This window comes from Nyctereutes procyonoides, unplaced genomic scaffold (assembly GCF_905146905.1).
Source record: "Nyctereutes procyonoides isolate TBG_1078 unplaced genomic scaffold, NYPRO_anot_genome, whole genome shotgun sequence".
Lineage (NCBI taxonomy): Eukaryota > Metazoa > Chordata > Mammalia > Carnivora > Canidae > Nyctereutes > Nyctereutes procyonoides.
Window position 1 is genome coordinate 13661130 of NW_026575082.1, and position 24425 is coordinate 13685554.

Consider the following 24425-nt stretch of genomic DNA (forward strand, 5'->3'; position numbering starts at 1 on the left):
GGTCACAGTTCTATTGATATTTAGTGGGTAGAGGTCAGGGATGCTGCCAAACATCCTACAATGCACAAAACAACAGTCCCCTCCCTGTCCAATGATATTACCTGGTTCAAAATGTCAATAAGTACTAAACTTGAGAAACACTGCTTTAGAAAATGCCTACTTAAAGTAAAAATTATAACCATGTATTTTGGAATTTATAACAGGAGTAAAATATGACAATAGCACAAAGACCAGGGGAGGGGAAATGGGAGATACATATTGTATCTTACATTGTATCTTACACAAGGTTCTTACATTGTGAAATGATAGCCTAATTACAGTTTATCTTCAAATAACAAGTTAAACGTTATGCCTTTTGTTTAGTGTGTATAGTATAACTAATAAGAATGAATAAAGGAGATAAAATGGAATCATAAATCCAAAAGAAGAAAAAGAGAAAAGAAATGGAAAACAGATGAGACAAATAGAAAAGAGTTGGCAGATTTAAACCTTAGCATATTAATTTCATTAAATATACAAGTGGTCCAAATACTGCCCCAAAAGACAAGTCAGATTGGATTAAAAACAAAACAAAAAAAACCCCAAAAAACTCCCAAAACATCTAACTATATGCTGCCCATAATAAATCTACTTTAAATATAAAAGGACAAATAGGTTAAAAGTAAAAGGATAAAAGATATACTATGTTTATACTAATCAAAAGAAAGCCAAAGTTGCAGTAATATCAAAGTATATTACAGAACAAAGAATATTACAGTCATTTCATAATGAACTGATCCTTTTCATCACAAAGCTACAATGTATTAGGTGTTTATGCAATTAAGACAACTTGAAATACATAAGGCAAAACTGATAAAACTAGGAGAAACCAACCCATAATTATAGGCTCTCAGCCACTGACCGAACAAGTAGATAATCAGTAAGGATATTCAAGACACAACAACATTATGGATCAAGTTGATCTAATTGACACCTTACCGCAACAACAGAATACTCATTTTCCCCAAATTCAGAGAATATTTACTGAGACAGACCATAATCTAGGCCAAAATAAGTCTCAATAAATTTAAAGGATTCAAGTCATTCAAAGTACATTCTCTATTTTGGAAAAACCTGCTTAGAAGGCAATCTATAGCTCTATATGCTGATATTAGAATATTAATCTTCTAAGCTCAAATCAGTGACCTAAGCTTCTATATTAAGAAACTAGAAAAGAGCAGAACAAACTGAAAGCAAGCAGAAATCAATGAACTAGAAAACAAATATAATAGAGAAAAACCAACAAGACCAAAAGCTGGTTCTTTGAGAATATTAATAAAATCTATAAACCTCAAACCAAACTGATCAGTATAAAAAGACAAATTACCAATATCAGGAAGGAGAATAGGAGAGCCATTACTATAGATCCTACAGATTTTAAAGGATAATATTATGAACAAGTTTGTCAATAAATTTGAAAACTAGGTGAAAGGGATAAATTCCTTGAAAGACCTAGATTACCAAAATTTATTCTAGAAGAGAGAGAATCCCATAGCAGAGAAATAGAATGTGTAGTTAGGAGCCAAAGAAAATTCCAGGCCAACATGGCTTTTATTGGTAAATTCTCCAAATATTTAAGGAAGAAATATCAGTTCTGTACAAACTCTTCAAGAAACCTGAAGAAGAGGAAATACTCTTCAACTCATTTTATGAGGCCAGTGTTACCCTGATACCAAAACCAAAGACATCACAAGGAAACTACAGGCTAATATCCATCATGAATGTGGACATGAGCAACAAATTATCAGCATATTGAATCCAGCAGCATATGAAAGGATAATATATCATGACCAAGTGGAATTTATCCTGGGAATGCAAAGCTGATTCAACATTCAAAAATCAATGTAATTTACCTATCAAGAGACTAAGGAAGAAAACATGATCATCTTAATTGAATGCAGAAAAAGCCTATGATAGAAACTCTTAGCGAACTATGATTATAAGGGTATTTTTTTTTAAAAGATTTTAGTTGAGAGAGACAGAGATAGTGAGAGCTAGCACAAGCAAGGAAGAAAGGGAGAAGTAGGGAGCCTGACCTAGGACTTGATCCCAGGACCTTGGGATCATGACTTGAGCCAAAGGCAAATGCTTCACTGACTGAGCCACCCAGGCACCTGGAAAGGGAATTTTCTTAACTTGATAAAGGGTGCCTACAAAAATACCTTCAGTTTTTAATGTGAGAGAATATATTCTCACCAAAGAAGATATATGGATGGATGATAAATGAATGCATGTGACGATGATTAGCATCATTAGTCATTATAAAAGGCAAAATTAAATCACAATGAGCTATCACTATTAGAATAGCCAAAACTGCCACAACCACCTTATTATAACAGGAAACACTGGTGAGGATATGCAACTAGAATTCTCACACATTACGGCTGGGAATGCAAAACTGGAAATGAATTTGGCAGCCTTATGAAACTTAATATATAATCCTATGGGGTAAATACCTATGAGTAGAAAACACATGTTCACACAAACACTTGTACATGACTCTTGATAACATTCATATTTGTATTTGCTAAAAATTTGAGACATTCTAAATAGATTTCAAATGGTGAATGGATAAACAATACATTCATGCAATGGAACACTTAGCAATAAAAAGGAACATGTGACATCACAGATGAATGTAAAATGCATTATGCTAAATGAAACAAGGTAGACTGAGGGGGCTGTATTCTATATAATTCCATGAATCTGACATCCTAGATGAGGCAAAACCAAGGCAACAAAAAGGTCAAGAGTGGCCAAGGGCTGAGGTCAGGAGGTGAACTGACACAGAAGGGGCACAGAAGTCTGGGGAGTGGTGGAACTGCTCTATAACTTGACTGCAGTGGTGGTTATACAATGACATTCCTCATCAAAACCTGTAGGGCTGTACTCCTAACAGGGTGAATATTACTGAATATAAATAACTTCTAATTGTTTATATATTAATAAAAACAAGCATCTGATCTACATCATGGTTAGACTGAGTTTTGAACCTGAAAAAATAATCCTAGCTCTTGAGGAGCTTAACAATAGCTCACACTTACTTTCCTATATAGCACATCTTGTTCTAAGTACTTCACATATGTGGGACTCAGGATCCTTACAACAACTCTGAGGACAGGCATTGGTTTTAGTACCATTTTACAGTTGAGGAAATTTAGCCAAAGTGAGGTAGAGTAACTGCCTAAGGTCACACAGCAAATAAGTAGGAAGCCCAGATTCAAAGCCTGGCTCTTATCTCAATACCTTGAAATCCTTGCCTCTATTAAAAAAAAAAAAAAAAAGAAAAGAAAAGAAAGAAAAAAAAAAGTTATCCTAATTATATGGCTATTTGTAGCAAAGTAAAATTTAATAATCCTAGGTCTATCTTCCTTCTGTATACTCCTTGTGCTAGTCAGAATGAGGGGACGCATATAAAAAAAAAACTTTAAAATATACAGTAGTAATTCTTTTCTGTTAAAGCTTCCTGTTTTTTAGTCTGAGAAAGAAATCTAAATTATCCAGTTTCAGGTTCCTGCTTAGGTTTCCCCAAGGATCTGAAATGATCTGAGAGGCAACACTGCAACCCTTGGAGAGGGAGAAAAGAAAACAGACATCTGAGCCTGGGAGGCAGAACGACCCCTCTCCTTCTTATAAGATGGCAAGTCTCATGCTCCTTGTGTACATGACCACTTTAAAAGAAAAGAAACCAAAACACTTGAGACTTCTGGCAAAACCAAAGGGTAAAAAAAAAAAAAAAAAAAAAAGCAAGGGGAAATAATGTGAGGACCAGGGTAACACAAACTTGAGGTGCTAGTAACATTTTACTTTTAATCCAGATGGTACTTTGCAGATGTATTTGCTTTAGGACCATTCAGAGAGTTGCATGCTTATTTATGTAACTTTCTATATGAATGTTATACTTCAATATAACATTAAAGGAAAAAAAAAGTGGAGGTGTCTAGGTGGCTCAGTTGGTTAAGCATTTGGCTCTTGATTTTAGCTCAGATCATGATCTCTGGGCTATAGGACTGAGCCCCCTGTTGGGGGCTCCACATTGGGTGTGGTGCCTGCTTAAGATCCTCTCTCCTCTGATCCTCCCCTACTCTGCTCTCCCACATTCATTCATTCTCTCTCTCAAAAAAAAAAAAAAAAAAAGTAATGGTCAAAGAGAGAATTATACATTAAAAATAGGTCTAATTGGTCCCCGGCTTCATTAATATGTTGGAGTAGATAATAAATTTTAATATCCAGAGATGTTTAAAAACCAATCTTGGGTTTTGTTTCACAGTAGTATCCTGGAATTAGCAGTTTCACATACTGGTGGTTATAAGCAATACCTACGTCTTTTTAAAAAAATTTTTTTAGACTTTTAAAATTTAAACATACAATGTATTATTGGTTTCAGAGGTAGAGGCAATTTATCACTCTTATATAACACCCAGGGCTCATTATATCACGTGTTTTCCTTAATGCCCGTCACCCAGTTACCCCATCCTCCCACCCCCTTCTCCTCCAGCAACCCTCAGTTTGTTTCCTATGATTAAAAGTCTTATGGTTTGTCTCCCTCTCTGATTTTGTCTTGTTTTTTTCCTCTCTTCCCCTATAACAATCATCATATGATCTCTCATTCATATGCGGAATTTAAGAAATAAAATAGAGGATCATAGGGAAGAGAAGACCTAGGTCTTTTAACAATATCTCCAGAAAGGAACTCTTGAGTGCTCCAAAGAATGTACTAATGTCTCCCCAAAAATACAATGATAAAGAAAGAAAAAAAAATACAATGATAACATTGCACAAAATACACCGGACTCATGCAAGAACCAGAGCCCAGGCACAGCTGGTTATTCTGCCTTTACTGGGCAAAGGGAGCAGAGGTGTTGAAATGGGGGCTACCTCTTCTCTAGACAGCACAATGCCAAATCACACCCTTAGGGAAAGAAGGATCAATGTGTCAGATCCAGAACTTAAGTTGATTCTGTTTTCTGCTCAAAAAAAGAAAAAAGAAAAAGAAAGCAGCATGGCAACCACAATTCCACTTTTCATTTTCCACAAACGATACTCAGCTAGTCAGTGGTTCCCATTCCTAGATGTCCATTAAAATCACCTGTGGGAGATTTTAAAACATTCTGAAAAACTGGGCCCAGGCTGAAGATTTTAGGTTCCTCACCTGACTGATTATAATGTGCACCCAGGGTATTACTGAATCCTCTTCCACTTTTTGTTCTTTCCCTAATTCTCAAAACTTCAGGTTGCGATACCTTAATTATGACTATTCTAATTTATAGGCTTCTTTCCTTTTCTGGTACTAATTATTAGCACCTCTAAAAAGAAGCCCAAGGAGCTTGATTACAAAGGCCCTATGAAAGGGAAGAAAAAGAAACTGAGATGGACAAGTCCTGGCAGCAAGACAAGCAGTTGGCATCTCAGGGAATGAAATATGAAACTCCTGCCAACCTAATTTATTTTTTAAAGATTCATTTATTTTAGGGGCGCCTGGGTGGCTCAGTTTGGTTAAGCATCAGCCTTTGGCTCAGGTCATGGTCTCAGGGTCCTGGGATTGAGCCCCACATCTGGCTTCCTGATCTGTGGGGAACCTGCTTCTCCCTCTCCCTGTCAAATAAATGAATTTTTTAAAAAAAGATTTACAGAGTGCACATGAAAGCGAGTGTGTGAGCTGGCGAGAAGTGGTGGGGGAGGCATTAAGAGAGAAATCTATCAGCACAAAGCAGAGTCCCACTTTGTGGGGCTCAATCCGAGGACTCTGAGATCATGATAAAGATCAAGATAAAGTCAGGAGCCGGCCGCTTAACCAACTGAGCCACCCAGGTGTCCCCGCCAAGCTAATTTAGATCGTAAGAAACTATTCCATAGAACTAACAAATCAGTAATGGAAGTGATTGAATATGGACAATCAAGGCTACTTCTCTTTTAATACTATCCCATTTTACTTGGTAAATAGGCTTCAGAGAAAGATAGGCTTTTCCAAAGGGCAGGGATGCATTTCCATACTCAGGCTTTCTCTAAACACTGGAGTCTCATAGAGACTCAGTGTGTCAGTTATACTGTATCCTAGCAACATCTCTCACAGAGAAGAGTATGTGATGCCAAGCAGAGCTTAGCTTACTGTTCAAATGTAAGGCATGAGGTGGCCTCACTTTGGGGAATCCTGCTCAGATCAGTGTGACACGAGGAAAGTGTGTGCTAGCACTGAGTATCTTCCCCACTAAAGAAGGGAGGTGGGCTGGAGGCGCTTCTCATTCCAAAGTTTCACCCACTTGTTTTTCACCCCTGAGGCCTCAGTGTAGCCATGGCTCCATACAGCTGGGGCTCCAGATGCATCTCCTGTTGAAGGTTGATCAATCTTGAAACAGCGGATATTACTAACAAGAGAAAAGGAAGGGATGGGAATCGTTAAAGTCAAATATGTGTGAATTGCTACCTTTATTTGAGAAATGAAAAACACCTGCTAAGCACTCTGTACTTATCATTTGTGTTTAATGTGTTTAAAATATTAGTCTAAACTAGCTACTCAACAAAGGGAAAACAAAGGGGCAGATACAGAGAGAGCATGAAAATTAGTTTCTTATCAGCATCCCAGAGTGGTTGAGACCTTTACACATGGCACTTAGATGGCTGCTGTCTCCTGGGAAAGAAAAGGACAGCTCTCAACCCTGGTATGAGAAAATATTATATTGGGTATATTCTTACAACGTGAATACCCAGATTTGAAAAAGTACAAAATCTAAGCCACAGTAATATTGTATTTGAATGATGTGAGAGAATTCTGCAACACTCATTCTCACATCCAATTTCTGCCCATATCATCCCTTCAAATATTTCACAAATATTGAGGATTTGCCACGAAGTTTCCAATTCTTTCTTCAAACTTGCACAGCCATTTGTGCTAAGACTAATATAAAATTACAAAATAAGGGGTATTTCATAAATCACACATCAACTATATGAATTTAAACTGGGAGACAAGTCATCTCACCTCGCTGTCACATGTCAGAACTGGTCCAACAGGACCCAAGACAAATACCGGAAATGTAAAGTCTTGAATGTGGTTTATTAAAAACCACCCTACTAGAGAGTATTCAGTGCCCCCAAACAGGAAGTCATACAGATGTGAAACAGTTTTTTAAAAATGCTGGCTACCACATGGTGAAATAAATCCTACTTATTTATAAATTGCCACTAGTTTTTTTTCCTCTATTACTTAAACAAGAGAAAAAAACCTATATATAATCTCTTAACACAAACACTTTTGTCATGACCCCAAGAATTTAAATTAACTCCAAAATATAACAAACACTGAATACCCTTCAACTCTAAGAAGTAAATCAGTATCTCATTGAATACACTGATTCTAGAAATAGCTGGTTGCAATTTCTTTAAAATTTAAAAATATTCCATGAAAAGAAGTTTCTACTCTCAATTACCAGCAAACATTCACTCTTCCCTTTATCCTAAACTGAAAAAGTGCCAATAGAAAATCCAGAAATAAAACTAATACCTTATTTTATAGTAGAGCTATATATCCTCTCTTCAAATTTTTCAATCCCAACAATAAAAGAGAGCCATTTAAAAAGGAGTCTGCCATTATCTGCTATTCATAGAACCTGGAACCAAATTTCATCCATGCACAATGGCAAGCAAACGTGATACGTTTCTTAAGGCCTACCTAAGGTTCTCACTACATCTTTGCTACCTTTCTGAATTCCAGAGAAAAACTGAGGGCTCATTTCTAAAGACATGAGGTTGATCAATCTTGAAACAGCGGATATTACTTTTACTCTTTTTATAGAACACAGAAACTTCAAAGAAATAATTCCATCCTAGCATGAAATTAGTGAAAAAAATAATCCTTAAACTCCCCCCCCCAATCCTTTGTAGTGAAGTGTGTGTGTGTGTGTGTGGGGGGGGCGGTGTTCTCACTCTCTGCGAAGCAGAACATAATGTGGCTGAGCAGCTGTCCGAAATGACCTGAATGTTGACTCTTGTACATCTTTAAACGAGTCTGAGAGAACAGAGGAGCTGGAGCTCAATCACACAGAAGAGCCACCATATGCACTCACCCTGACTGATGTCAAATAAACAGGCCAACCCTTGAAAAGCACAAGAAATACATTAGGTATGGAAGCTCTCCCAAGTTATTAAGAAGCCATAGCCTTCTCTCTGTTAAACAGAAGGCAACAACAGTTTTAAACAAAAGTCTTAAGATTCATGTTACCTTTTTTAAATCTGAGAACACATGTGCTACTTTGTAGTAGCTGCTCCAGTCCAGTAACATGTAACACGCTCACCTCAGAGACTTTAACCGATTTTTCTGACACATATATAATAGTAGGGTAATTCTAGATATGTGGTTTTGCATCTTTTTTCTAATTACATCACAAACATTTCCCCATATCATTTTATATCCATCCTAAATATAATAGATATATCTTGATGACTACTTCTGTACCTAAAATGAGCTCTTTTCTGATTATTTTTTAGAATACATTTTGCCACAGAAAACCCTGGTCTAAGTATGTGAATATTTTTTAAAGCTTGATACACAGAGTCAATAGCTTTTAAGAAAAGTTGTGTCAATTTACCGTACTCCAGAAGCACCAATTTGAGGGGCGGTGGGAAATGTTATTTAAGTATTTAATATTTCCTTGATATCCTGAGGTTGAACATCATGTTTTCATGTAACTCTCTGTACCTCTTTTGTTAAAGGTTAACGTTCTTTGCTTGTTTGAGGACTTTTCTTATAAGAACATTTTCTATTGAAAACATGAATGCTTTTATTTTTCCTATTTTTTGCCAGTGTTTCTTCTTAGTTTTAGATTTACTCTTGATTGCTTCTGGAAAGATATTTCAAACTTTAATGTATAAAAAGTATTTTTAAATATTTATAATGTAAATATCAAAACCAATTTTTATATATTGATTTCTCCTCTTGTGATCTCTGTCTTCCTACCACCCCCCACCCACCTTTTTTGGCCTAAAAAGTCATACATTCATAGAATTTCTTCTTCCTTTTAGAAATTATTTCATTTTATAGAGTTAACTCTTTAACTTAGCTAGAATTTAATTTGGTGTATAATACAAGTTCAACTTTTTTTCTCCAAACAGCTATTTCCATTTAACTAATTTTGATATAATTATTTTAACATAAAATTTCATCTTTTTGTAAAAATCCTCAAAAGTAACCTGTATAAATGCAATATATATATTGATAATCCATTCACTCTTAGTTCTGAGAAGTCTCTTTAGCAGGTATGTAGGCCATTCTTCTCATCACACAGATGAGAAAACTAAGTTCTATACAGACTCAGGGATTTGGGCCAAGGCTTCACACATTGATAAACAGTGGAGAGTGCCTGGGTCTCATGTGGCTTTCCTACAATACTCTACTTCAGCAGTATTCTTCAATTATATATTGAAATCAATTGAATACCTAAAACAAACAGGCACTAATTAGGCCCATCCTATCCAGGAATCACCTTGAGTGATGTTCAAATTTTGGCTTGCACTAAAAGCCTAGGATAATATTAATAGATCATTAATACTACTTACTCTTCTTTTAAAATTCTACTCCTTTTCAGTTTTTTCTAAGATAATCGAATATAACTTTTAGCAGTAGACAGTACAAGTTTAAGCATAAATGGCATACATAATGATTACTGTGTGTCAATGTCCAAGACTTAAGAAACATACCATACAAATTTCTTTGTAAACATTCTTCACATTTAACATCATATGTAGAGATCTTTAGAGTTGTAATGTAATTCTACACTGTTGTTTTTAATGGCTATATTCAATTGTGAAGCTTAATTCTATTGATAGACTATTAAGAGTTCTGTGATGAAAATTTCTCAAAGACATCTTCTCTAATGAAATTTCCTTTAATATTTTACACAGTGAACTTCAACTGTAATTCTCTATGGACATCAAGATGAGACTGTATCAAAGAATCCTTTCCCCAAACAAGGAGTTAACTTAGCAGGATCTAAATACCCTACACTCCCACTGTTAAATAATCTGGATTTTAGTTCCACATTGTACATTTTCCCCACATGATGCATCTCTTCCAAAATCCTTTCATAACACACCATGTTATTGGTGACTGAGATGTAAGTTTATGTCTTAGCGCATCACTGCTCCCCTGTCTTTCTCTCCCCTTTCTTCTTTGCAGTCTTTATTCTTGTTCCCTTTTTGGCTGGATACTTCCTCAAAAACTTTCTGAAAGGACACTTAGGTATTCAACTATTTGAGATTGTTTCTGGCCCTCCATCGTGATGAACGATATAGACTCATGAGTCACCTCAAACATGATCGATACAGCTAATAGGTCATATTCTGCTCAGTTTTCATGCTGTTATCAACCCTACTGTCTGTGATCACTGATGGGGCTGCAGTGCATCACTAAATACTTACTTCAGCAGTTCCAGGGTCTTGTGATCGAGGGCAAGTCGGGGGTTTCCAGTCAGGTCTAGTTCTTGAAGTTTTGGAGGCAGGTTTTCGGGTAAAGTGACTTCACTTAGCTCATTACAGCTCAGGTCCACGCACTGAAGGAACCAGGGGAAGCAGGAAGTGAGGGCCTGGAGAAGCAAGTTGTTCTACGCTCCCACCCCTCCCCTGAGAATCAGTCTTACCATTCACTATTTGATACTGGCCAAATGCAGAAAAATAGGTTGTCTGCTGCCCTCCCATAAACACTTAAAACAGATCTTGCTGAATGCAGCTAAAAGGTTTACTTTCTTAACTGAAAATCCTAAGCATAGTTTTTCTTATTGCTCACAAAATCTCTGCACCTGTTATGGCCATAAGGGTTACAATTACAACATCAAAATGGAAGTGAAGGGTTTTCTTAAGCCAAAAAACTCGTGAAATGAGGAAAGGCCAGGAGACATCCAAAATGAGAAGATAATTCAAAAGAAGCTAAATAAGAAATTGGTAAAAAGACTAGCTGGTGGGCATGCCTGCTATATGCATGAGGCAAATATGGATCCTAAACTCCAGGCATCCAATACCTGGACTCCCCAACAGTTCCTGCCTAATCTCATTTGGAAAACAACCACAAAAAGGGTCAGCATATTGATCAGAACAAAATTATGTGTTATCTGTGAATGGGAATAATGCCTCCTTTCTCTCAAAACCTATGTAAGGCTTAAATGAGGTAAGCACTAGAATGAGGTGCTGCATTTGTATTATGAGAGCAGGGAACCACGGTAGAAGGCAGCTCCCCATGTACAAGAGAGAACAAGAGTGACTGGCAATTTTTCTGGATAAAAGAATATGCAACCCACAATTTGGCAGAATGGGTTGGAGCATTCAACTCTCTGGCTTGGGATGGCACCTTATTAACATTTTAAAAAAATGCCTCAAGAGCCTATTAAAGTTCTTAAGACGGTTTGAAAGACAAATTGTATCTAAGAATTTCAGAATCTTTAAAGTAGACAGAATCATTTTTACTTGGAAAGATTTTTAAGTCTATTATGGATTGGGGAGGGACAGAGACTGAATAAAATGAAAACCCGTATTTCTGGAGAAATATATTCTTAACTGACTTCAAAAATACAATGTTTCCACACTGTTTTATACCCTTGCTCCCAAACAGTAGCAATGATATAAAATTATGCTGTAATTTTAAGTAATTATTTTTTTTAATTTTTTTTAAATTTTTATTTATTTATGATAGTCACAGAGAGAGAAAGAGAGAGAGGCAGAGACATAGGCAGAGGGAGAAGCAGGCTCCATGCACCGGGAGCCCGATGTGGGATTCGATCCCGGGTCTCCAGGATCGCGCCCTGGGCCAAAGGCAGGCGCCAAACCGCTGCGCCGCCCAGGGATCCCAAGTAATTATTTTTTATTATGAGAGCATTATAACCACATTACCAAAAGCTGGACCAGCAGAAAAGCTTAGGAAACTTCCCTTAAATGTTGCACCCTAATACAACCAATGTTATTATTCTGTATTCTTGCAGCCTTATTAATATAAACAAAAATTTAAAAAATAGGTACAATTTCATCACACTGCACTTAATCCATATCTGTACTCCCATCACCTTTGATAACCTTAACACTCTAAGTAGTACATAAATTCACTTAACCTAAACATTAATTGGGGAAATTGTTACCTCCTTTTTGTTTTGTTATCCTACTTGTAAATAATGGTTGCATCAACAGTCAATTGGACTTTAATGAAATACTGATAATACTTATTAATGATGAGCTATTCCATCATCAGCACAGACAAGACAAATGGTATCCACACAATGTGTGGAGTAGTGGTGACACCCAAGTGTAAGGGCTGGCTGATGTAATTTAGAACAAATAATTGACAGAAACATATTCAGGTCAGAGCATGCACGACAAGGAAAGGCTATAGACCTTTCAGAACACTAAATTTTATGATATTGATAAGCAATGCTTTTTAATGTTACCTAATGATTTAAACTTTCACAGTTCTGAAGATGTAAAATTGCTCATTCTTTAAATTGCAAAATCATAAAATGAGTTCAGCAGGGTATTTATTTATAAAGATAATGCCAGTGATATCTTTATATATAATCCTTTTAGAGGTGGCACCTGTCATCATCCCGAGCACTGGACCCCCCTCCCCACCCCTTAATTTACTGCAACCAGTTCCCATATCCTGTCCAACTGCATCGCCTCTCCTGGGAGGTCTGGGACAGCATCCTGACGTTGCTCTAGTGTCACTTCCCTGTGACCCACTCCCCACTGCTGTCAGGGTGACTCTGATGTGCTTTATCCCATCTGATCACTCTGGCTTGTCTTTCAGTTGCTCCCTACCGCCTTCCAATCTGCCACCGGACTCCTCTGCATGTCAAATAAGGCCCTTCATCTCCACCTTTCACCACCTGCTTCCTCACACTCTATATTCAGCTGTGTCAAAGTTAATTCCAGGTCTTGCAGGTGTCATGTTCTCACCTGTGCCTCTGTGCACATTACTCTCTGTGACAGGGACTCTCAGGCTTTCTTGCCTTTTACTTGGTAAAAATCTACCTTGTTCTTGTAGGTTTCAACTCCATGCCAATTCCACTAGGACCCCTGTTTCAAACTGATGCTCCTTGTTCAAAGTATCTGCTTATTTATTCCTTCCATTAGACCAGAATCCTGGAGAACAGACACCACCACTTCTCCAGAGTCCTGAGCACTGTGCATCACAAAGAGCAGATGCCCAACAAATACTTTTGTTCAAATGAGGAACCAATAAACAGCTAACTGCCTGGGAATTGGTAGACAATTATTTGTTGAGTGAAGAGATGAAACAGTCATCCAAGAAGAGTCTCTAGTAATTCAGTCTCCTAGGATGGGAAGTGAGGTACATGTGCTTAGATTAAATTCAGTCTGGGCTAAGTCACACCACACTGCAACACTTTCTTCAGTGGCAAGCAAGAGAGAAATACTCTTTGATAGTTCTGCACATTGAAGTTTGTTCATAAAAATTGCAGGATGCTGGTACCTGGCACTGACTTACTGGCATTAACATAAATAGTGAGTGCTCTATTTATACAAGTACTGTTTCCTATTCTTTTAACAGTTCCCAACGAATGTTTGTTGGCTAAGTGATTATAATGGCTACCCCTGGGAAAATAGAAAATTGGGAGGTGAGACTGGAGAAAAACACAGTACTTGCATATTGTGTTGTTGAACATATGCTTCTCTATTGTTTAATACACTAAAACTTTCTGGAAAATATGTTGTTAAACGGAATGTTAAATTTGTCTACCACGTGACTAACAGAAAGTTACCTTTCTCTCTCTCAGGCCTATTCTAGGACATAGCTTACAAAAATTACTTGGCTATAACACAAAGTTCTGGTAAGAATACTCAAAATGGAATTATCCAAGCCTCGGAAAAAGTTAGATAACTCCTAGTTGGAGGAACTCATGACTTAGAGGAAAATTACTGCTAATACATCTAGTGAAGAGCACGGAAAAATAATCAGTGCATCTTAAAGAGAAAGAATTGATCTATCATTTAAGTATAATTATCACCAAGCCTCTAATATCTTTATTATAATGTTTTCCTCACAAAACATTACTAAAGGGCAGCAGCCTGGGTGGCTCAGCGGGTTAGTGCCTGCCTTCAGCTCAGGGCGTGATCCTGGAGACCTGGGATCGAGTCCCGTATTGGGCTCCCTGCATGGAGCCTGCTTCTCCCTCTGCCTGTGTCTCTGCCCTTCTCTCTCTCTCTCTCTCTCATTAATAAATAAATAAAATATTAAAAAAATTACTAAGACACAAGCATGGGGATCCCCGGGTGGCTCAGTAGTTTAGTACCTGCCTTTGGTCCAGGGCATGATCCTGGAGTCTCGGGATCGAGTCCCATGTTGGGCTCCCAGCATGGAGCCTGCTTCTCCCTCTGCCTGTGTCTCTGCCACCCCCCCCCACCTTATCTATCATGAATAAATAAATAAAATCTTTTTTTAAAAAAAGACACAAGCATATCAATTTCTTAAAAGATTTATGTATTAGAGAGAGAGAGAATGAGTGGAAAGGCAGAGGGAGGCAAAGAGAATCCCAAGCAGATTCTCCTGACATAGGGCTCGATCCCACGACCCTGAGGTCGGTACCTGAGCCGAAACCAATAGTCGGACACTCCACTGACTGAGCCTCCCAGGCGCCCCTGGCATATCAATTTTCCATAGCACTGTGTATTTTATTACCTGCCCAGTAACTGCCTGTGCCACCCTCAAATGACAACTTCACCTACTAGCTGAGTGACTCTGCAATGGCTTGCTTCATTCTTCAGACCACAGCTAGCCTGCCACCTCAGCCATGCTGCCCAACCACTCCAACAGGTGCAAAAGGGGGGCTCCCTATCACCTTCACACTCCCTTGCCCTCATGGGGCAAAAGCTTTTGCTGACGTAATTATTTTTGTAATTATTCAGACAGGTATATTGTTTAAATTGCCCCACCTTTCATTAGGGAGTTGCAGAAGACCTTTAATTTTATATAAAGCCTCCTTCTCTGTTACAAAGACTGATTTTTCTCTGAACAGGTTCACTAATTTTTATTATGAATTCATTAAGAGGCAAATAAATGCAAGTATTCATCCAAAGGAACACAGATTTAGCACCTCTAATGTGGCAGACAATAAGCTAGACATCAGACATCAGGGATCTACAGAGATGGCATCACAGGCCCCACCCTGGGGGAATTCCCAGGCCAGAGCAGGAAATGGACAATACTACTTCCAGTTGTGCGAATCAGCAACATGTACAAGTGTGCATGGTTGTGACAGCGAAGGGCCCACTGCTAAGACCTCCAAGAAGGCTTTCCAGGACGGGATTTTTGTAAGGAATCAAAGTTAAAGGTAATGTTAGTAAATTTCCTAAATAATTATTCCTGACCCAGATTCTAGGACCATAATGATGACTGCTCCTCATTTCTGGTTTTCAAATATGCAGTATAAATGCATCAATGACCTTATAAATCTATGAAGTCGGCTACTCTACCCAGCTGACACCAAAGTGGTCCCTGATCTGTCTTCATTTGCATTATCCTACTTTCCAAAAAATTAATCCCTTTCCTTTCATCTGTTCTGACCCAGCCATTTCCCCATGTTCTTGGTGTTTTTATCACCACACTGGTTCTCTCTCTCTCATCTCACCTTAGAAACAGTAGCAAACAGTTTGATTCCAGGGGATAGTCAACTTCCTGTAACCACTGTTCTCAAGATTGTCAAGATTGTGGCATATTAAAAATACTTCATACTTCATTTCCCAGTGAAAATAACACAGATCTTAGAGATGAGTTCACTCACCTTATCCAAGTAGTTTATTACTGCATAGTACAACATGAAAATAATCTTCTGAAGAAAATTTGAAATATTTTAAAAAGATACTGTTCATCTAGTAATTAAAATCAAGATGCCACTAGAACATGTTAAATTTTAAAAAGAAGTTCCTAATATGGTGTTTAAACTACACATTTCATTTACTATATGTATCACCAGTTTATTTTACCTACTTAAACTACACTTCAAAAAAGGTTAGAGTAAGTCACTAATTGGAAATCACTCAACCAAGAGCTTGGGGAACTGAATGCCATACTCATGATCACTTTTGCTATTTGAATTCATTAGCCATGAGTAGCCGAAATGTGGACCTCAGCCCAGGACCAGCCGAGCCAAGTCTGGCTTATGTGGTGACTCTGGGATCATATCTTCTTCTCTAGCTCATTGAGAGCTGATTTATATCCAGAGGGAAGCCCGTCTACTTTAGGACCAGAATAGAATACAACCTGCTCAGGGAACACAGGACTAAAGGTAGAAGATTCATTTGAAAGTGCTAAACAAAGTGAAGACAACAAAACTAAGGAACAAAAGTACTCTCACTTGGTCCACTTGGGCTCGCTGGAAAACTCTGAAAATATACTTTTTCTTACTAACAACTTATATGATCTTCCTGCTCAAGTACAGAAATTGATGCCTGATGATGAGCAGATCTCACTAAGACGTACCAAAATGGAAAATAGCCAGATCTAAATTTTAATCCAAAGATTAGAAGGTGCATACACTCTCTGTTTTAGAGGTAGATGAATAATGGCTTTTCAAGTTACAAAAATATATTTTGGCACATGTATTTTAGTAGGGGAACTTATTTATGCTTTTAAGTAATAACTGGCTTTGGAGCTTTGGTAACAAAGCTATGAATAAGCACTTTTCTTCAATGCCTTAAAAGATGAGACTGCTTGGAAAGAACAAGCTAGTTAAATATACCAGGGCCCATGCTTCTTTAAATCATGTTCCCTGTTCAGTTTTTATAATTGCAATGATCTAATACCTTTTATGAACTACTTTACAATTACTTCACTTTATTTCCAACAAGCAATATGAATATAATCTAGGGTTATTAACTCAATAATAAAATTTTAGTATAGGCTGAGTATTTCAACTGAGGACATTAAAAACACGCTAATTTAGAGCTCAGTTTGCAGTGAAGATGCTCATAGGTATTTTATCATTTGAGATACAGCCAAGCCTTTTCACCCAGAATTTTCTTTTGGATGGTTTAAATGTGTGTAAATACTTACACTGCAACTTAAAATATTCTCATATGAAAGAACACTGACATGCCAATTCAGAGTTCTAAAACATTATAACTACTACTTTATCAACACTATCTGTCCAGGGCTGTGAAATGTGTACTTCTGCACATACAGGATACTTGATGTTACCCACCACCACTCCCACCCCAGAAAAAATCCCCAACAACAAAATCTCTATCTGCTGGTGATGGAAGAGCTGGATCAGAAAGACAGGACATTATTAACATATGGAAAATGCTAAGATTTAATATCTGGGATAACAAGAAAAATCAAAGACCAAAAGAAAGAAAAATCACTAAAAAGGCAATACCAGAAGTAAAATTTTTAAAGGAGCTGTAAAGTCAGTTACAGGCAAAAGTCAACAGGGAAAACGTTAAACAGAAATAGAAGGTACTGACTTTAGAATCCAGGAAGCCAAGCAAGGGTCTAGGAGAGGATCTGTTTTCACAGAACAAGAGTCAGATTTTGCAAAATCTAGTCAAAACCTAAAAAGTTTAAATGTCTATCTGTATCTGTACTTTAAACCAGATACTTTAAAACAAAACAACAAGCCTAATCCACAGTTTAGAGTTATAGAACATTAAAAGGAGCAGAAAGTAAGACTGGTAAACGGGAGGTTGGTCTTGAGACTTTTCCCTTCTTGTACTGGGGTCCCACTGGGCATAGCGCACAGAGACCAGTTCAATAGGCCCCCGTAGAAGATACCACAGCGCAGCCCGTGTCCAGGAATGGGCAGCACAGGGGCCCTGGGAAGCTTAGCTGCTAACCTTTGCTGGTGCTGGAGGCCAAGACGTATTTGATTAAGTAACAGATTTCCAGATTTTGCTGATCATCAGACAGAAGTATTCCATATAATCAACATCAGAGTTGAACCACATCAAGGACTGTATTAATCATATCTAACATTTACAGAGTCTTTCCTATGTGCCACTCCTATTTCGAAGGTTCACACGTACTGTTTCATTTCATCCTCACGGCACTGCGGTAAAGGAAGGAATATTCTTCCCCTCATTTATACCTGAGGAGATGGAGCAGTTAAGGAACTTGTAACTGGGAATCAACTCCAGGCCTCCCTTCAGAGCCCTGCCTTGTCACCACTGTGAAAGGTACTATGTAGAAAGCAGAAGTAAACTATGTCTGCTAGCTTATAACCAATGCTCTAAAACGCCAGTGACGTATGAAATGATAGTGTGCTCCAAGTAAAATACATCCTGGCCTAAAGTGTGCAGACACATGCACACACTTAGAAGATGGCTTGTATATGCCTTGACCACAAATGTACAAAAAAACCCACAAAATGTATGAAGATGATGTGTACTACTTAAAGTGCCTTCAAATGTCTACACACTTTCTATAATCTGATTCACAAAGTTCGTATCAGGAAGTGCCTGAAAAAAAGAGGAATGGCCTAGAAGGATGACTTCTGTTCCCTTTTAGAAGATTAGAATGTGCTCCAAGTCTGTAACTACAGAGTTATTTTTTATTAAGCACAAAAGTGATGGTCAGAAATGCTAAGGTGCTAGTGAAAAAATACATGATATGTAAAGAACTTCTTACTTTTGTGCCAAAAAAACATGAATAAAAAGTTGTTAGATGGCTTTCATTCTTTTGAACTGGTTTCATCCTATGATCTACCCTGAGTCAGAAGTCAGGAACTGCAGACTATCTTCTGCCACCAATTTGTTGTCTTCATGTACACAAATCCTTTCATTATTCAGGAGCTCAGTATCAAATGGAAATAATATCTGCTAATTTCATTAAGTTGAAATGAATATTTGGTGACAGTAGTGATACTGTATCTAGGGAATTATTACTGATTGGGTGCAGCGGTGGTGGATGCTACTTAACTGGGGGAGTCTGGGGGAAGAGTGTGCAGTGGTACCGTGAACTTTTTCAAGCTGCTGTCCGACATTTGAGTGACATACTTTTTGAACCTCATAACCATCCCAGAAATAAGGAGGACAAGTCTTGTTAGATGGGAAAGTGTTAGGTGACCCTATGGTTAGCCTTAACTCACACAGCTAGTTATGGACAGAGCCCAGAATATAATTTTCTCAATTCCCAATCCAGTATCTTTTTATTTATTGTTTTTGTTGACTTTTTTCCCCTAATGTTGGCTCAACAGTGTAGTCCAATGGTTAGGAAAGATGGGGCAAGGATGATTGGAAGTCTTCAATCTAGGAAAGGTACAAACATCCTGAACTGATGAATTAGAGAAAACAATTCTCTTTTCTGACCTGCAGCTTGGAGTTTGTGGAATCAAACCACATACCTTGATTTCTGGGAGCTGCATAACTTCAGGAAAGACTTCAATGCAATTAGAGTGAGCAATCATGGTGTGCATGCGCCGGCAATTCATGATGGTCGTCGGGATAGCTTTTAGTTTATTTCCACTGATGTCAATTTCTTCAAGTTCTTCCAGCTTTGCCATTTTGCTAAAAAAGAGGAAATCCAAGGGGAAGGGGGTCAAAAATGATCATAAGGGAATTTAAAAAGAAAGTAATACATAATGAGAATAAAAAGGGAATTTACTATGAGCCTAAGGATTCTTTAAAGATTCACTTGAAAAAAAAAAAAAGATTCACTTGTAGCTATTTTAACAAACAGGACCATTTTCCACTACTGTTTTTGAGTATTGAAGTATTTAAATACCTCCTTTCCAACTACAAAACAGAAACTACTAACTTCAACTTTTCAAATTAGCAAAAACAGAAAAATGAATGTCCCTTTCCTCTTAAAACTCTGTGTGTGGATAAGTTATCCTGGCAACAACCACTATGCTATGTAGCTTAGTCCAAACTCCAACAAAAATCCTACTCAAGTGGGTCAAAAGTTAGCATTAATCCAATATAAGTGCTTTAAAGGAGCTCAGTTTGAGAGAATGATTTCTTTGTACTGGCACTGAAAACTCAAGGGGATGTAGAGGAGAATGAAGTTATAGGCCCTATGAAGATATGCTTTCTCCTAAAACTCTACTCCCCAAATTCCTCTGACACTGGTGATGATAAGGTGATGGAAGTATCATCTGGATCATCTCCTGACCTTCTGGCAGTGCCCAAATTCAAACCATACCTAAACGAAATTTCTCTCACTGCCTGTTAAACATATACAAAAGTGGACTCTCTCTAATCTTACCTTAATAAAATGCCCTAATATAGTGAACACTTTCATTTAAGAATGTCTTTTATTGTTCAACCTTAATTAGTACTTGATCATAATAATATTAAGTAATAATTATAGTAACCAAATAAAGAAAATTTCAGAGTTAGGTTTTCTTGCCTTTTCTGTAAATCTGGAGGGGGAAAAAACCCTCCATCTCCATAATCCTGTAACAGCAACCACTACCTCTCTCTTTTTCTGGTAATGCTGGACTCCAGCACTGGTAATGCTGGACTCCAAAAAGCGGAGGATTCCCAGTAAGTAGAACTCAAACTTATAATCTGAATCATTTAGTTTACAGTCATTGATATCTCTTCTATTTGCTATGTCTTCATTTGTTACTTTTCTTTCTGATATCTCTCAAATATAAAGATTATCTTATTTGCTTATCTTGGAAATAAATATATGCTGAAGATACAATAAGAACTAAGTTTTCATCTTACGACATCAGGTCTTTTAATATCCTGAACAGTCAACATGGCATCAGGATGTGTTACAAACAACATTGTGTACATAAGACTGTGAAGTAATCCAGCTCTGACTGCCTGAATTTGTAAGACTCTTACATTTTGGAAAGAAATATGGAAAAATCAATGAGGAATGGGGGCATGAAAAATAACTGAAAGTAGAAAAATCAGGCCCAAGAAAGAAAAAAGTTCAAGAAGTTTCTATCCCTCAACATACAAAGAAGGTGGTTGATGGACTAGACCACTGAAGCATGCTTTAATTCAGCAACCATTTGTTGAGTGTCTACCCCAGGCCAGACCTCATAGGAGTCGTGGGGCTGACAGAGACAAATTGCAGTCCTGACTCTTAAGGAACTCAGGGTCTTTAGGGGAGTTACTGTGCCACACACATGACAATACCCAGGGAGACAGAAATAATAGCAAAATGGATCTTTACGAGGTGCATTAAAAAATCTCTGTATTTAGGCTGATTACAACTGGCATGAGTCACTGAGGAATACCATTCAAAATGTGAACTGATGGTAATTTCTCCTGCAGGGCTCATTCATTGTCTTAAATGGGACTGTGAGTCCTTTCAAAATTATCATCTTCTCATTCCATAGTAAAATACTATTATGTACATAGTAAAAGTACATAGAAGTTAAAAAAAAAAAGTACACAGAGGTCAAGTACACAGAAGAAAAAAAGGTTTAATCATTAACATCAAATGAGAGAAAAAAAGAAAGATATACAAAAAGAAAACAAAATAAAAACAAAAACCCAGAGCAATACTTTAAGTCAATGCATATTTGAGCCTTTCTCTTTTCATAAAGTTTTAATAGATTTGTAGCCTTGATGGCAGAGGAGGTAAGCTGTGCCCATAGTTTGCTTTGTCCCAGTGCTGGGCTGTAGTTAGCAGCAGAATACCCGAGGGGGTAGTGTTTGCTACTTTGATGTGTGGGTGTGTGTTCCAAGTCTTAACTTGTTAGATGGACAAATGCCAATGACATGGAAGTGGAATAAAATCCTTCCAGACTCCATGTGTGGATTCCCTCAAAGTTAAACACAAGGCCACTGGTCCCTAAAATTAGAAGTTCAAATTACAACAGAATTAAAAATGGAATATTCTAAGAGCCATAAATTATTTATAATGCCACATGGTTTTTCTGGTGCCTTTTACACCACAGCACAAATACACAAACCAGTAGCTAATTAAGAACCGTCAAGTGCCTACTTTATGTTCTAATTTCCACACACTGTATTAGGTTAGTTTTTCAAAAATAATTTAGTAAAAAGAACCAAAAGAAAAAACACATCCATGAAATGACATACCTTATTTCAAGATCACAAGAACACTGTAATGATTGGGTCTTTGGATACATTCATATTAGAAAAACTAACACATTTCTCTTTAGGGAAATGCTAATCATTGCTCATGTGAAAGATAACTGTGAACAGGAGGAACAAGCTTTACATTATCTAGGAAATAAACATTTTATCTTTTGCTTTTCCATCTACGAATCCATTTTCAGAAATGGAATGAAGAATATTACTTTGTGATCTTTTACCTTGCTGGAAAACTTTGTAGTCGGTTATAGGCCATGTGAAGGATCTTCAGATGAGGGTGTCCTGTTAACAAGGGCACACATTTATCTGTGAGGTTGTTATTTGTCAAATATAACTCCTGTAAGATGCTGTTCGTCTCTTCAGAAAGAGTGGCTGGAGGAAGGGTTTCCAGTTTGTTTGCAGATGCATTCAGGAATCTCAGGCTACAATGACAAAATGCAATAAAATCCCACTGATGAGTCCAGAATCCTCAACAAATGTAGAATTTTTCTGACTGATACCTGGCATGTTAGAAACTGGGCTTAAAAATATGAATTTAAAATTGGGTCCCGGCTTTACGAGCAGGCATATGGATATATAACTCCAATGTCTATGATAAATAAACACAATAACTGCGTTAAATTTAAAAAATATATCAATTTTTATGGAAGAGAAAGGTGAGAGGAAGTGATTAATTTTATAGTTGGTAGGGTGTAGAAAGGAAAATGGTAAGGTAAAATTAATATTCTGTCTTAAGGAAAACAATTGCCTAGTTTTAAATAAAAGAGCCCTCAGAGTAATAAAAACAATTAGACATTAGGTCACAATACAACAAAATCACATAGTGACTAAGTCCTTTTCAGTATGGTGCCCAAACCACATTTTACTGATTTTTACTCACAACCGCAGGAAACACTTTGCTCTGTATTGAAACAACAGATTACTATATAGCACTGAGAATGAAAATCTCCAACCACACACATCAACAAGATGATGCTCACAAATAGAGTGAAAGAAGCAATACCAGGGGATTTGCTGCATAAGTCTGTAATTATCAAATTCAAAGTCAGGCAAAACTAATGTATGGGGAGTGCCTGGTGGCTCAGTTGGTTAAACACCCAACTCTTAACTTTGACTCAGGTCATGATCTCAGGGAAGGTGGATCAAACCGTATGTTGGGCTCTGTGCTCAGCGAGGAGTCTGCTTGAAATCCTCCCTCGCCTTCCTATGCCCCACACCCCCTGCATGCACACACGCTCTCGCTCTCTAAAATAAATAAATTTTTTAAAAAACAAAACAACTAAACTAATGCATTCTATTAGAAGTCAGGGAAGGGAAGTAGAATCTGGGAGAGGGTCTAATTTTTCTAATACAATAATGTTTTGGTTCTTGATCAAGTGCTAGTTACACATTTAATTTGTCAAGTGTTCACTTAATTTGTCAAGTGTGACACTTATGATTTGGCCTCTTTTCCTTTATATTGTACGTCAATAAGATTTACGTTAAAATCAAAAAAGTGTCTATGCTACCAGTTATCCAGATGAGAGTGAAAATGGCTAAAATATGAAGAACGTTTTTACACTAAACTAAACTAGCTAAACTAAAATCATGTCATCCTTCCATAGTTATTGTGCAACATAAATATCAAAATACAAAGCTGGAGAACTGAAACAAAATTCTTGCTGTGATTGGATTCCAGGTCACTGGCAAGAGAAGGGAAGGACAGAGCAGGTACTGTGCATGGCTCATGAGTCACACTGGTGACCCTCCAGCTTCACGATGCATCTCCACTGTGTGGGCTCCCCTGTGAGGCTGTAGCACCCAGAACATGCGGAGTGTCCACCCATCAGACTCTCCACTGTGCTTACCAAGGTCAAAGCCACCTTGCCTCCGCACCTGGAAAAGCCTGTTAATGAACCACCTTTCTCTTGTGTCACAACCCCTTGGGTTTGAAACTTTCAGTGTCCAATTCAGGACTACTCTGCCGTATGTTAGGAAAAAAGAATAAAATCTTCCTTAAAAAAAAAAAAAGAAGAATATGGAATACGAGGTACAGTTATTTTTAACCTTGGTCAAAAAGAAGGCTTTGTATTCAGGAGTCATCACCAGGACTATCATGCCAAGCTCTCAATCCACTAATCCTCCCCAATCTTGCAAACCCCCACACATACTAACACACACCCTCCAACTCCACTACTTGTCTAAGGAAAAGCAGCTTCCCCAAAATAGAACATTTTCCATTAAAGAAACACGTATTCCGTTGACATTTACAAAAAAAAAAAAAAAAAAAAGGAAGTTAGAAAGGGCTGTACAGACCATAAATAGTCATGGGAAATTATAGTCGTGTGTGCTACACAGAAGAAAATAAAGGTCATTCATGCAGTTTCTGAAATGAT

The 24425-nt window shown here is 37.5% G+C and overlaps 1 protein-coding gene across 1 annotated transcript in view; it reads right to left on the minus strand.

Annotated features, from left to right (window-relative positions):
* The window catches only part of LOC129514564 (PH domain leucine-rich repeat-containing protein phosphatase 1-like), a 209175-nt gene that overhangs the window by 7239 nt on the left and 177511 nt on the right, over window positions 1-24425 (minus strand). The window contains exons 11-14 of the mRNA XM_055333244.1: window positions 22272-22472; window positions 19371-19533; window positions 10453-10583; window positions 6300-6404 (exon numbers count right to left, since the gene is read on the minus strand). Of these exons, the coding sequence (XP_055189219.1) occupies window positions 6300-6404; window positions 10453-10583; window positions 19371-19533; window positions 22272-22472 (600 nt within the window). The remainder of the gene's footprint in view (window positions 1-6299; window positions 6405-10452; window positions 10584-19370; window positions 19534-22271; window positions 22473-24425) is intronic.